Source organism: Carya illinoinensis, chromosome 11 (genome assembly GCF_018687715.1).
Source record: "Carya illinoinensis cultivar Pawnee chromosome 11, C.illinoinensisPawnee_v1, whole genome shotgun sequence".
Taxonomy (NCBI): Eukaryota; Viridiplantae; Streptophyta; class Magnoliopsida; order Fagales; family Juglandaceae; genus Carya; species Carya illinoinensis.
In genome coordinates this window covers 31,540,096-31,553,705 of record NC_056762.1, presented here as the reverse complement: position 1 = coordinate 31,553,705, position 13,610 = coordinate 31,540,096, and the positions used below count along the sequence as shown (strand labels likewise).

Genomic DNA, 13,610 nt, shown 5'->3' with positions numbered 1-13,610 from the left:
TTGTTGGCGCAGAAATGTACTGTACGATGGCCTTCGTTTTCCTCCACAACAAAAAGTCTATGGATTGTGTTTCGATGGCAGGAAAGTCAACGAAAGCACACTAAAGCAGGTGTTTCTCTTAAATTATGTTGATCTTATTGAAAGTTTTGCGTTGAATGCAACTTTTGGAGTCTGAACTTCTCTCTCTTGATAGGTATGACATGTGGAGCTGTGCATTTCTCTCTCTTTTTTTTTTTCATTAAAAAAAAAAAAAATAAGTTCAGTTCTTTAGGGCTAAAAATGTCAGTTAATTTGCAGTTGTTGTGTGCTAAAAGGGACTAAAATGAATCACATATGTATCAAAAGCTTATTGGAGAAGGTTTAGCTAACCAGGTGATGAACATAATTCGATGAGGGATAAGAAGAATCACCTTGTGTGGACAACCTTGATCTCGGGTAGTTTCTCAACCAAGTCTGCTTGGATCCACTATCCAGACATGTGGAGTAAAAGTGGATCGGGCAAAATGGGTATGGCATAGGACACTTCTCACTAAAGTGTCTATATTTATATGAAAATGCTTCCAGAAAAGCTTACCTTTTGATTCCAATATACCAAGATTAAATATTGCTATGACCTCTAAATGCAAGTGTTTGTGAAAGTTCAAATGTAGAAACACTGGATCATGTTTTATGGTTGAGTGATTTAGCAGCTAGTATGTGAGGGCATTTTGCAGGCCTCTTGGGTCTAAGACATTATAGAATTAGAAGTTGGCAGCAACTTAGGTTAGTTTGGTTTCACAAGGCCAAAGTTGTCTCTCAACTTGGTATTGTGATGGGGTTAGTACCATCAATTATAAGTTGGTGTCTATGGATTTGAAGGTGTAAAGCTCGAATGGAGGGAATAGTTGAACCTTATAATGTGGTTAGCTTTAGGATTAATAGTGAACATGTTTGCTTGCAAGAAGTTAAGCACAACTGACGAGGCTATATTACATAGATTAGGACTTCTTGAGTTTAAAAGTATATAGAACTAGGAAAATGATTATGGCAAGCACAGCGGGTAAGCGCCGCGTAGTCGCGTCCGACGTGGCAGCCAAAGTTAATGAAATGGTGCGTATTGTCGAACCCTGCCATTCCACTCCTTCAGCCCTTTCGTCTCCCATAATTGCTGTCCAACTCCAGAAGTCCCTTTCATCTCCCATTTTCCCATTCGCCCCTTTCGTCTCCCGTTCTCCCCTCATTCGCCCCTTTCATCTCACGTTCGCCATCAACCCTAACCCTAGCCCTGCGAACCAGACGAACGATGAGCTTGTCTTCCTCGTGTGCTGTGTGGCTTTGTTTTTCTTTTTTCTCATTTGTCTGAGATCTTCGCTTTTGCAGATCGATTTGAGCAAGTATGTTGATGTTATAGTTTGTGTAACAGCCCGCTAGAAATTTAATTGTGAAATTTCTATTAGCTTTAAGAACCTCGTGAAGATCCCATAAGTTTTCACGAATTGACTAATCGCATAGCTTTTAGCCTGTCAACATAGTTAGTGTTATCACTAACTTTGGTGCCAGAAATGCGATTTTAATTATTTGAGATAGTTAGAAGTGTCAGAATACATTATAGTCTACACCACTAGGCTTAATTGAATATTTAGGATTTTTCAGTACTAAGTTTATTACATTTATTTTTGGAGTGAATAGTAACTTTGGTAAACGTACTAAGCGCAGTGTTTTCAAAATCACAGTGTGTAATGTCCAAATTAGGTTAGCAAAATTTTATTTGGACACTTGGCAAGATCTTAACCACACATAATTAATAGTATTAGATACTTGACACAAAAAGAAACTATTAGATGGAATTGTGAAGGAAATCAAGGTGTGAGATCATGACACCTAAGCAAAATCTTTTTCATCTGATCAACCAAATTGAGGCCCACTAAGGCCCACGAATTTGGCCACCTTGGCAAGGCTTCTTGGAGAAGTTTCTTCCCCCACTTGGCAGATCATTCATTGCCACAAGCTGTACTCAATAGTATGGAGGAACCCACCCCATCAAGCACCATGCCCCATAGCTTTTGTCCTTGCCCCCCCCACTATCCTTCACGTTATGTCACACGTATACCTCCACTCAATGATCATTAAGGTCCAAATAATTCCCCTACAGAAGTCTTGAGTCGTGCAAGACACTTTTACTTCACTTTAATAATTTCTTCATCCCATTCTTAGATAGAAATGCAAAAGAGCTCTCAGACAGATTTATAGGTCTTCTTGCATGGAGATTTTCAACCATTTGTAAGTATTTTCACACGATAACTCCTTCATAAAAGTTGTTCCTCTTTGATCCTAGTTTCCGTAGATGTATTTTTTGTATCATTCCATGGTCATTTGGTCAGTCAAAAGTATTTTTAACCATGGAAAGGTCATTCTGGGTGTGAATCTGGAGAGTATGTTATGTTTTGGAGTTTTTGACTAAGCAAATGGATAGATATTGGTTCGAAATTTTTATGGAGTATTGTTAACATGTATATGTGACTATTGGTTGAGGATTTTTGCATGATTAAAGGTTTTGATGAAAGATGTTCTTAGATTTAGAAACTTAGAAACTGGAAGAAGAAAAACAATTTCTGTTTTGAAAAAGTTTAACTCTTTGGTGGTCTAAACCTATTCTAATGACTTTAATAATTTTATTGGAGGATCCTAAGTATCTTATATACATGTTATATTATTATTTTGAAGATATTTGATGTTAGTTTCAAAGATATGAAATTTTATGCAAAGAGATATTCAAATAAGCCAAAGTGTGGATATTCTTGGCTAAATTTATGTTTTGGTTAATTTCTAACCATGTGATCTTGAATTAGAAGCTTATATATGTTTTAGGACATCTTTTTAAACCATGTGATGGTTTGGTTTGAAGATCATATATTTATAAGTCATAGATCAAGAGATTTATCAAAACTAGTTGAGGAAAAAGTTTCTGTTTTTGGACTAAGTGTAAAACCAAAAACTCCAAATGTTATTTTATGATTTTGGTGACTTTAGTTTGATGATTTAAAGCATGGTTGATGTTAGGATGATATTATGAATATGTTAGAAGTAAGATTTGATTTTTAAAATTCTTGGAGATGTTTTGATTTAAGGTTAAAACTTGTGATTCAAGTGCTTGGATCTTTTTACAAAAAAGTTTGGTGTTGATTATTAGCTTTTTCTAAATGGATGTTTTAAGTATGGTTTTGAACTTAGGATTGGAAGATATTTGTTGCAAAATTTTGGTTTAAGCATGAGTTTTGAAGTTGAAAAGAATTGCAAAAAAAAAAAAAAAAAAAAAAAATCAAGGGAAATGGCCTATGGATGTTTCGGCCATAGTGTTTTTTCCATAGTTGTGTTTTGTTTTAAATTTTTCTGAGTTGATATTTAAGTTTAGGACAAAATTTACATGAGGAATGTAAATTTTGGAAACTTTTGGAGTTAGTATGCAAAATCCTTAAGTTATGGGTAAAACGGTCATTTTCCCACATGTAGAGAGTAAAATGAAAATTTTACTCTTTAAGTTAGTATTTTCCATATTTCAAATTATTAGTTATTTAGTTCTAACTTTTAGAATCACTAATTACAGTTCCTCGTGATCGCACTTGAAGTTTTATAAGAAACGCGGAGATCGAGGTAAGTTAGCTTTTAACTTACTAGCAGTCTACTGTGTATGTGTGCTAAGTAAAGGAACTACAGTGTATGTATGTGTGTTATAATATATGTCATGCCATGTCAAGTCATCACGTAATTATTTGTTATATAGAATTTATTCTGTCATCAGTTTTTATCTGTTACATAATATATTCTGTCATGTATTGTTGTATATTACAAGTACATCATGCTAAGTATGCCATCTATTACATGTATGTCAAGTCATGTAATATTCACTGTTGCAAGTATGTCATATTAAATATGTTGTCTATTATATGTTATGCCATGTTACGAAATATTTCTATCTCAAGTTGGTCATGTATTTCAAGTTATGTTCAAGTCACGTTATATTACGACAGGACTTCAGTCCTTTCGTATTCCAGTCACATTTCATCTTGATTACTTATGTATGGAGTCACAGCAATTGTGATGCATACACTACGTGAGACACAGCAATTGTGACACGTAGAATACATGGAGCCACAACAACTGTGGAGTGTGTATTTAAGCAGTTAAAGAATAAGTTTCTGTAGAATACATGGGGCCACAACAACTGTGGCCCCATGTAAAATACATGAGGCCACAACAACTGTGGAGTATGTATTTTTCATGTTAAGTCAAGTTTGTGTAGAATATATGGGGCCACAACAACTGTGGAGTATGTATTTACACGTAGAATACATGGGGCCACAACAACTGTGGAGTATGTATTTTTCATGTTAAGTCAAGTTTGTATAGAATACATGGGGCCATAACAACTGTGGAGTATGTATTTACATATAGAATACATGGGGCCACAACAATTGTGGAGTATGTATTTTTCATGTTAAGTCAAGTTTCAGAACAAGTTCATGATAAGTCAAGTTTCATATCACGTTTATGTTAAGTCAAGTTTCAGAACAAGTTCATGATAAGTTAAGTTTCATATCATGTTCATGTTAATTCAAGTTTCAGAGCAAGTTCATGCTAAGTCAAGTTTCAAATCAAGTTCATGTCAAGTCAAGTTCAGTTCAACTTTCAATTTAAGTTATGTCAATTATGCTATGTTGTACGCTAAGTTATGTTTTAATTACTTATGAATTTGATTATGCATTTATGCTTTTACTGTCATCCATGTATCATTAGCTTGTGTGGAAGTTTTTTTGTTAACTTACTGAGATTTGTAATCAAATCTCACTTTGGTAGTCCCAACTACCATTTCCCCCGAATGGTAGATCTTGTTACAGGACCCGAAGGAGAATCAGGAGCTGATCAATTAGACACAGTTGACTAAGCGACAGTGCGACATCAATGTTAATATAGTAATTAACGTAAATTACTACTTGTACGATTGAGTTGCATCTCTAGTACTTTTTGAATCATAACCATTTTGGACTAGTGTTGTGATCTTAGTTATTCAATGGGTTTTTATGTATGAAGTATGTTTTAACCATTTGAGATATTTTCAATTTGGTGCATAGTATTGCTAAAGAAAAAAAATTTATCCGCTGCGAATATTGCATATTGTTAGATGCATGTTAGGAACATTGCATCTTATATGTCATGAACGGGGGCAGGTAACCTTGTGTTGCATGTCTCGACGCTTCAAATGTCCGTCCAATCCCAAACGGAATTTGAGGGCGTCACAGTTTGTTTATCTTTTCGAAGGCTGGATTTAACCATGGGTGCTTGAATCTCTTTATAGATTTCATTGTTTATCTTTTTGAAGGCTGGATTTAACCATGGGTGCTTGAATCTCTTTATAGATTTTATTGTTTATCTTGTCGAAGGCTGGATTTAACCATGGGTGCTTGAATCTCTTTATAGAAGAAAAGGTTTTTCCAGTTTTTTCCTCTCGGTTTCTCTTTGCAGTCTTGAGGTTTTTCCTCTCAGTTTCTCTTTGTAGTCTGGGTTTGGTCTTTTGCAAGGCTCGGTTTTCTCTTTCTATTTCACAATTTTTTTTTGCAGATTTTGCCCCTTGGTTTTTCTTTGCAGTCTGGGTTCGTTAAGATTGGTTTTCCATTGTCAGATCTCTTTAGATCTGTTTCTTTCTCAAAATCTGCATAACCCCTAACCCTAACTCCCGAAAGCCTAACTGCTGAAACCCTAACCCTAACCCTAACCCTAACTCCCGAAACCCTAATTCCTGAAACTCTAACCCTCCTGAAACCCTAACCCTAACCCAAAATCTAACTGCCGAAACCCTAACTCGAACCCTAACCCTAACCCAAAATTTAACTGCCGAAACCCTAACCCGAACCCGAACCCTAACCCTAACCCAAAATCTAACTGCCGAAACCCTAACCCTAACTCCCGAACCCTAACCCTAACCCTAACTCTAGAAACCCTAACTCCCGAAACCCTAACCCGAGAAACCCAATTTTTGGAGTTGGGGTTTGGGCACTGGGCAATTATCGAGAGAACCCACTCAAGGTTGGTAACTCTTCCTGGCTCTTGTGTTTCAATAAATGATTTTTATGCATTGTATTTATGTTATTTATTTCTGTTTAAAAATCTGATTCTTCCGTAGTTTCGTCTGCAGGTTATTAATTATGAAGAGAATTGGGAATGAATGCAGTTGAAAGTGACCAACCGAAGTGGAGTTTGATTGCCTATTCTGCTTAAGTTGTTAATTCCTAGATCAATTTCCAGAATGGTTGGATTATTCTGTTTATGAAGTATTTAGCTATCAATCATTTTAAATGTTATGAATCAGTTATTATGTGCATGATATTGTGTTTACTTGTTCTGTTTAGGAAGTATTTAGCTATCAATGTGTTTGAATGTTATGAATCAGTTATTATGTGCATGATATTGTCTGTTTGTAATCAACCCGAGTGTTCTGTTTATAGTGTCTTTATGTAGACTTCATCCTAATTAAATGTGAGCAAACAATGTGATTTTGTGTAAATGTGACCTCTGTATTATGATTTTACCTATTCTGTTTAGGAAGTATTTAGCTATCAATGTGTTTGAATGTTATGAATCAGTTATTATGTGCATGATATTGTCTGTTTGTAATCAACCCGAGTGTTCTGTTTACAGTGTCTTTATGTAGACTTCATCCTAATTAAATGTGAGCCAACAATGTGATTTTGTGTAAATGTGACCTCTGTATTATGATTTTACCTATTCTGTTTAGGAAGTATTTAGCTATCAATGTGTTTGAATGTTATGAATCAGTTATTATGTGCATGATATTGTCTGTTTGTAATCAACCCGAGTGTTCTGTTTACAGTGTCTTTATGTAGACTTCATCCTAATTAAATGTGAGCAAACAATGTGATTTTGTGTAAATGTGACCTCTGTATTATGATTTTACCTATTCTGTTTAGGAAGTATTTAGCTATCAATGTGTTTGAATGTTATGAATCAGTTATTATGTGCATGATATTGTCTGTTTGTAATCAACCCGAGTGTTCTGTTTACAGTGTCTTTATGTAGACTTCATCCTAATTAAATGTGAGCCAACAATGTGATTTTGTGTAAATGTGACCTCTGTATTATGATTTTACCTGTTCTGTTTAGGAAGTATTTAGCTATCAATGTGTTTGAATGTTATGAATCAGTTATTATGTGCATGATATTGTCTGTTTGTAATCAACCCGAGTGTTCTGTTTACAGTGTCTTTATGTAGACTTCATCCTAATTAAATGTGAGCCAACAATGTGATTTTGTGTAAATGTGACCTCTGTATTATGATTTTACCTGTTCTGTTTAGGAAGTATTTAGCTATCAATGTGTTTGAATGTTATGAATCAGTTATTATGTGCATGATATTGTCTGTTTGTAATCAACCCGAGTGTTCTGTTTACAGTGTCTTTATGTAGACTTCATCCTAATTAAATGTGAGCCAACAATGTGATTTTGTGTAAATGTGACCTCTGTATTATGATTTTACTTGTTCTGTTTAGGAAGTATTTAGCTATCAATGTGTTTGAATGTTATGAATCAGTTATTATGTGCATGATATTGTCTGTTTGTAATCAACCCGATTGTTTCAATGTTAGAATGTCATCACCCTCAACTTCTTCCACATCCTTTGGTAAACGTACTGTGAGCCAACCTTTATGCTTCTGTGAGGTTGAGGCGACATTGAGATACTCAAATACTCCCAGAAATCCAGGACGTCCCTTCTTTGGCTGTCCAAAGTACAACAATTAGGTAAAATGTTTCTTTGCATATATTTCCTAAAGGTTCTATTTAATTATAAGTATATCTAACTAAGTTTGCGTCTTTTGGATAAAATGAGCAGGGCTTACCATTTTGCAAGTTCTTTAAGTGGGTGGATGGTACTTTGGACATAGAGCAAGAACTTCACCAAATTAAAATCGAACTATTAAGGAAGGATGAAGAGCTAAAAAGGATACTCGACGATTTTCAACAGAGGGAGATTAAGTTTCGGAAGAGAGCTGATGCGATTGAGAAAATGTTATCCAATATACTTGAGGAGGTTCAGAAGAAGGACTTGGTGCTTTTAAAGCAAGAAGCTGAAAATAGGGGTTCACGCACACTACTCCATCTGTATTGGGTTGTTGCCATTGTTGTATCATGTTACATTTTGCTGTCTAACCAAGCTCAGAATTGATTTCTCTTAAGTTATTGTAAATATGTAGTTTAAGTTACTCTGATCTGCCAAGTTATTTTGTGGTTTGTGATGGTCGATGTAAAGAAGAACTGGGAAGCCATGTTTCCCAATAACTTGATGTAATTTTATTTTGTGGTTTCTGATGGTGGATGTTACTCTGAACTGGGAAGCAAACTTTCAGAAGTGTTGTCAAACCATTTTGTGTATTCTGTGAGTGGTTGTAATTTGAAGTTGGATTGTAATCTGATTGAGAAGTGTTGTTATTTGAAATAGAGCTTAGTGATGGTGCATTACATCTGAATATCAAGTGTTGTATTTCAAATGTGAACTACTCCATCTATATTTCAGTAGATCCATGTTGGTTTCTGGATATGTTACAGTTAACACTAAGGGCTGAGCCCTTAGTCTTGTAATGTGAAACTTGCAATCAGGAACCCGTTTAGCGAACTCTATACCAAACTTGCTAAAGAGAGTGTCGTTAAGGATGTTGGATCAATCCAACATCCACATATCACTTAACTCATGACTCATGACTTATGCGCATGCTCATTTCCCTTACAGTATTCCTTATTGCTCAATTCTAGAGCACATGCTCATTTCAACCAATAGCCAACTCTTGAACAATATATTAGAGAACTTAAACCCGATTGTAATATGATGGTGCTGACTTGCCCTCTTACAACCATTATCAATCAACACCACTAGCATTTATACGCTGCACTTGGACATACCGTGTGGGGCCATGTACAACCATTATCTTCAACCTCAAGTTTTGTTGATTGATCTAAATGTGAAACCACAACAATCTAGAAGCATAACCTTAACAATATTCTATAAATAAAGCTGGAATAGGTCATGAAATTCTGATTAATCAACCAAACTTAATTAATATTGTTATCATTACAAGCCCTGCCAACTGATTAAGTTACTCTAGAGACCAACTTTTAGAGCTTAGAAGCTGTCCAATTACAGGGAATACATTCAAAACAGCCTAGAAGCTGTCCAATTACAATCAATACTCCAAAATTCATGAATTTGCATAGAAATTCCAGCCAATACATCAATTCTGGCAACCTTTCAAAATTGCTGAAATTCATTGTTGGATTCGGTTGTGTCTCATCCACATACTCGGGTTGTGATCCATCCAACCCAAAATTGACATGTTTCATGAAGAAGCTGCAAATAATTAGTATGAAATTGTATTAACCTAATAACTAATCATAAAAATAGCAAACTCCAATATGTTTACAGTTTCTTGACTCTCATTCCATGTAACATAGGGCTGGGTTCTAGTAATGTCAAAAGCTTGTGTGCTGTCTGCCACAACCTGATCTTGTTAAAATATTAACATTCAAGATCCATCATTGTCAATGCTTTCATTCTCCGAAAAAAATTATAAATATAAAAATAGTTCAACCACAAGTGAACTTAGACAATCTAGAAGCATATACCTGGCTAACATGTATATCACTGGAGATGGGGGTCTCTGATGTGCCAAATAAATTTCTACGTGTGTCGCGGACTGGTGTGTCTTCTCTTGAAAGCTAAGAAGACAAGTAACACAAGCAATAACACATTAAGTTATATAGTAATAACTTTGGTGGCTAATATCTAGAAGTAACAAGTCTACAATACAATTTAAATGAAATTGTATTAACCTGTTTACTTTTTCCCTTGATAGGTGCTTTATGCTTCTTCGCTTTAACTTTCAACACGCGCTTCTCCAATGTTGATGCTTTCCTCAGAGACGGAGGTCTGCCTTTCCCTCTTAAAACAAGTGGACTTAGAACCCGTTTTTCATTACCATTTGTAGTCGTCTCAACTGAATGTAAGGCAACATTTGAACCCGTTACAGTTATAGATGGGGGTTGTTGGTTCTGAAGATATAAGTCACTCATTGCATGTAACTTTTGATATCCATCCGTGGTGTGCTCAATGGAATCCGCTGCAAGAGTTATCATCTTATAACATACATTCAATAGACCTGAATATCTGTTCGTATCTGGCCTCTGATCCTCTACGTCATAGCTGCTGCGGATCAATGTGTATTGTCTTCTGATATCCTTCCTCCATCGATCTAAAATGTATCTACTTGGCAATGATTTTACTTGGTTAGATTTGAATATTGCCAGAATATGCCGACACAGTATCCCCCTCATCTGAAATAACCCACATGAGCACTTTGCATCACAACTTTCCTCATTAAACTCCACAGAAAATGTGACCGGTTTAGCGAACTCCTCAACACGAATTTCATCCTCTACAAGATAGGTTTTTATGGATCCTTCCCTTTTATATATAGCTGGATCCATATCAAGCACACCCATAACTTGCTGCTGAACTTCCTTAAATTTAGCGTTCGTGTATAACTCTTGAAATTTCTTCTCAATGGGAGATCTAGAAATGCAGGGAATTGTGGCACTAAATGAGTGAAAGTCTGCGCTTGTTTCATTCTCAATTTTCTTTCTCAGCGCGTTGTCAAACTGATCAACAAACTCCTTCAAGTTTGTTTTTGCATGAACATACCCATCAAAAAAGGCATTCATACTCTCGCTCCACTGGGTTGTACTCATTCTAGCCCAAAAGAACTTTTTCAAAAATACAGGTACCCAATGCCCACGCTCAGCGTATAAACTTTGCAACCAGGCATTTTCGTGCAAACTGTAGGTGTTAATTAACCCCTCCCAACAATTCTCGAACTCTTCGATACTTTGAGTATCATATACACATTTCATCAACTCATTTTTCAACCCAGTTTTATAGGCACCCTGTGAGCTAAGCTTCTCAGGGACTTTTTTCAATATATGCCATAGGCAAAATCTATGCTGTGTTTTCAAAAATACAAGAACAATTGCATTTTTCATTGCTCTGTCTTGATCTGTGATGATAGCTTTCGGAGCTATACCATCCATACATTTCAACCAAGTTTGGAATAACCATTAAAGGTTTCTGTATCCTCACTTGAAATCAACCCTACTCCCAAAAAAATGGACTGTTCGTGGTGGTTTACACCAACAAATGGTGCAAAAGGCATCCCATATCTATTTGTGAGGTACGTGGTGTCAAATGTGACCACATCACTAAAATACGTGTACGCTGCCCTACTACGTGGATCTGCCCAAAATACATTCCTTAGCCTCCCATCATCATCTAAGTCCATCAATGCAAAGAAACCATTATTCTTGTACTGCATCCTCAAAAAATAATCTTGGAGTACTCCAACACCACCAGTACCAAGTCGTAGATGTCGTGTTTTGTCGATGTAATTGCGACAATCATTTTCCAAAAATGGAAGGTTCTCGAACCCACCTGCACCAACGACAAGAGATCCAAAACTCTTATTTATCCGGATGCCAGCCAAGTTGTTTGTGTCAAGAACTTTTTTTTATGGTCTCACTCACTTCTCTATTACATCGAAAGAAGCGGGATTTCTTTGGACTAAGGCCATGATTATGTGTATTATGGACTGTTGTTAACCGCATCTTCCCCTCGACTTTTAATGCATTAATCTTTGCATTACAGTCTGTCTTTCCGGTTGGACGTGGGTTGGCGACATTTAAACTCCTATTTCGAGCCTTCCCTCCGCGGGCACATCCAAGGGTGACATATCTGATACTTTGATCCTCTCCCCTCTCACTCCTTTGTGTCATCACGCCAAACCCACATTTCTTAGCATAATCCTTATAATAGCTTTGTAAATCTTCAAATGATTTGAATTCCATCCCCAACTTTGGCTCCTCTATTATATCACCACCATCCGGTTGCACCGACTGTGGTGACCCAGTCATGCCATCGTTGGTTTCCCGGCAATTTAGTATATCCTCTTTACTTCCTTTATCAATTCTAGAGGAAGGACTTGGTGTTTCAGTTTCCTTACGATTTTGTGTAGTTTCTTCACCAACTCTTGCACTCGTTGCAGAGCTTGTAGAGCCGATGGGAGTCGGCGGTCTCATCCCATATTGAAATGGGTAACCAGCATTCTACATAAAAAAATTACACCAAATTAAACTCCACAAAAACCAAACTTATGCATTAAAAGACAAGAACTAAGTTAACCCACCTGCTCAATGTTGCTTGTATATTGGTTGCCATCTGTATATGGCAAAAAGGTTGGTGTCCATGAACACTGTGGTCCATAATAACCGTGCATGTAATTTGGCAAGTTCATTGTACCAGTTTGAGGGATGTCCTAAATTTGTATAATAATGATAATTAGGATGATAAACATTGAGCAGACCCATTACAATAAGTTTAATAAATTTTACAATAACATACTGAGGTTGGGAGATTTGAGGTAGATGCTGGTAGCGGAGATGGGTGTTCTTCCCCGTTTCCAATGCCTTGTTGTAATTGTTCAATATCCAAGGTAAATCTTTGGGAATAATATCAATGACCATGGATTCATGCACATGCAAATGTCCATGGGATTGTCTACACGTTTAACAAATGTTATAAACATCATCTATTATTTGATCTTTTGCCTCAAACATGCTTATAAATTGTGAAATGAATGCAGCATCGATATATTGCCAAACAAATCCACGTTATAAAAGGAAATTAGGACTCTAATTCTAGGTCTTCAAAACTTTTGGCCGGGAAGGGTTTACATGTTGCTTATAATATCATATCCTTCTCTATATAATATTCTGTTTTTTATCTGATACCATTGTGACATCACAAGCTATTGATTATGATTGAAATGGATAGACTTGAATGCAATTAATTGTCCAATCAAGTCATTTTACCTGGTAAAACTATTTTGTTAGCTACAAAGAGCACTACTTGATTAGTAGTACTCCTTAGACTTCTATAAATTTTTCCTAGTAGGCTTACAGCAAAGGAATTAGTGCTCTGAAAATAACATAGTGGAAGCCCACTTCAAATATCCATGCACACGGAAACATCTCTCAAAGAAATTATCTAGACCATTGATTTCTTTTAATTGAATCTTCTTTCGTGGTGTGACTTCAATAAAATTTGCTGGGGGACATGTTATTAAAATCACCAGAGCCACAAAGTTCTGGTAAAGTTAAAATCTTCATAAACATCCTCAGTTGTTGGTCACTTTCAGCCTAATACCATCACTATAACTAATAATGAGTTTCTGTTTATCAGAAGCACAAAATCTTTATATTTCTGAGCAACTAACTCTACCCGAAAGCAATTTTGTTCCAAACCAACAGATTTGGTCAATATTGTTCCTAACAAAACCACAACCAAGAAATCAATAAACATCAGCAACGCAAAATACGTTCTTTACCATTGTATAGTTGCTGAACTGTTTTACAGTTCAGTGACGACTTGCTCAATGGTAGTGGCTCCGGCCTCTTGAAGATAACCCACACGACGACGATGAGCCACACGAGGGAGAAGACCCACGATGAAAATAATCGAG

The 13,610-nt window shown here is 36.1% G+C and overlaps 1 protein-coding gene and 1 long non-coding RNA gene across 3 annotated transcripts; one reads left to right on the top strand and one right to left on the bottom strand.

Moving 5' to 3' along the window:
• The first annotated feature begins 5,152 nt into the window (after positions 1–5,152).
• Positions 5,153–8,459, top strand: LOC122280961. Of its 2 annotated transcripts, none has more exons than XR_006230103.1 (3): positions 5,153–6,060; positions 6,170–7,791; positions 7,883–8,459. It is a non-coding gene; the product is annotated as an uncharacterized LOC122280961 (long non-coding RNA). The 2 variants fall into 2 exon arrangements; XR_006230104.1 differs by having other exon boundaries at positions 6,158–7,791.
• Positions 8,460–9,422: 963 nt separating this feature from the next.
• LOC122282390 (protein FAR1-RELATED SEQUENCE 5-like) lies at positions 9,423–11,127 on the bottom strand. The gene is made up of 3 exons (XM_043094342.1): positions 9,874–11,127; positions 9,667–9,759; positions 9,423–9,542 (listed from the first exon to the last, which is right to left on the bottom strand). Exons 1-3 carry the CDS (start codon positions 11,125–11,127, stop codon positions 9,423–9,425), a joined length of 1,467 nt encoding a protein of 488 aa, XP_042950276.1.
• Between the last annotated feature and the right edge of the window lie 2,483 nt (positions 11,128–13,610).

Coding starts and splice junctions, on each gene's coding strand:
- LOC122282390 (XM_043094342.1), bottom strand. CDS start 11,127: ATGGATGGTATAGCTCCGAAAGCTATCATCACAGATCAAGACAGAGCA. Junction 9,760..9,873: donor TCAAGGGAAAAAGTAAACAG/GTTAATACAATT, acceptor TTGTCTTCTTAG/CTTTCAAGAGAAGACACACC. Junction 9,543..9,666: donor GTGATATACATGTTAGCCAG/GTATATGCTTCT, acceptor TAACAAGATCAG/GTTGTGGCAGACAGCACACA.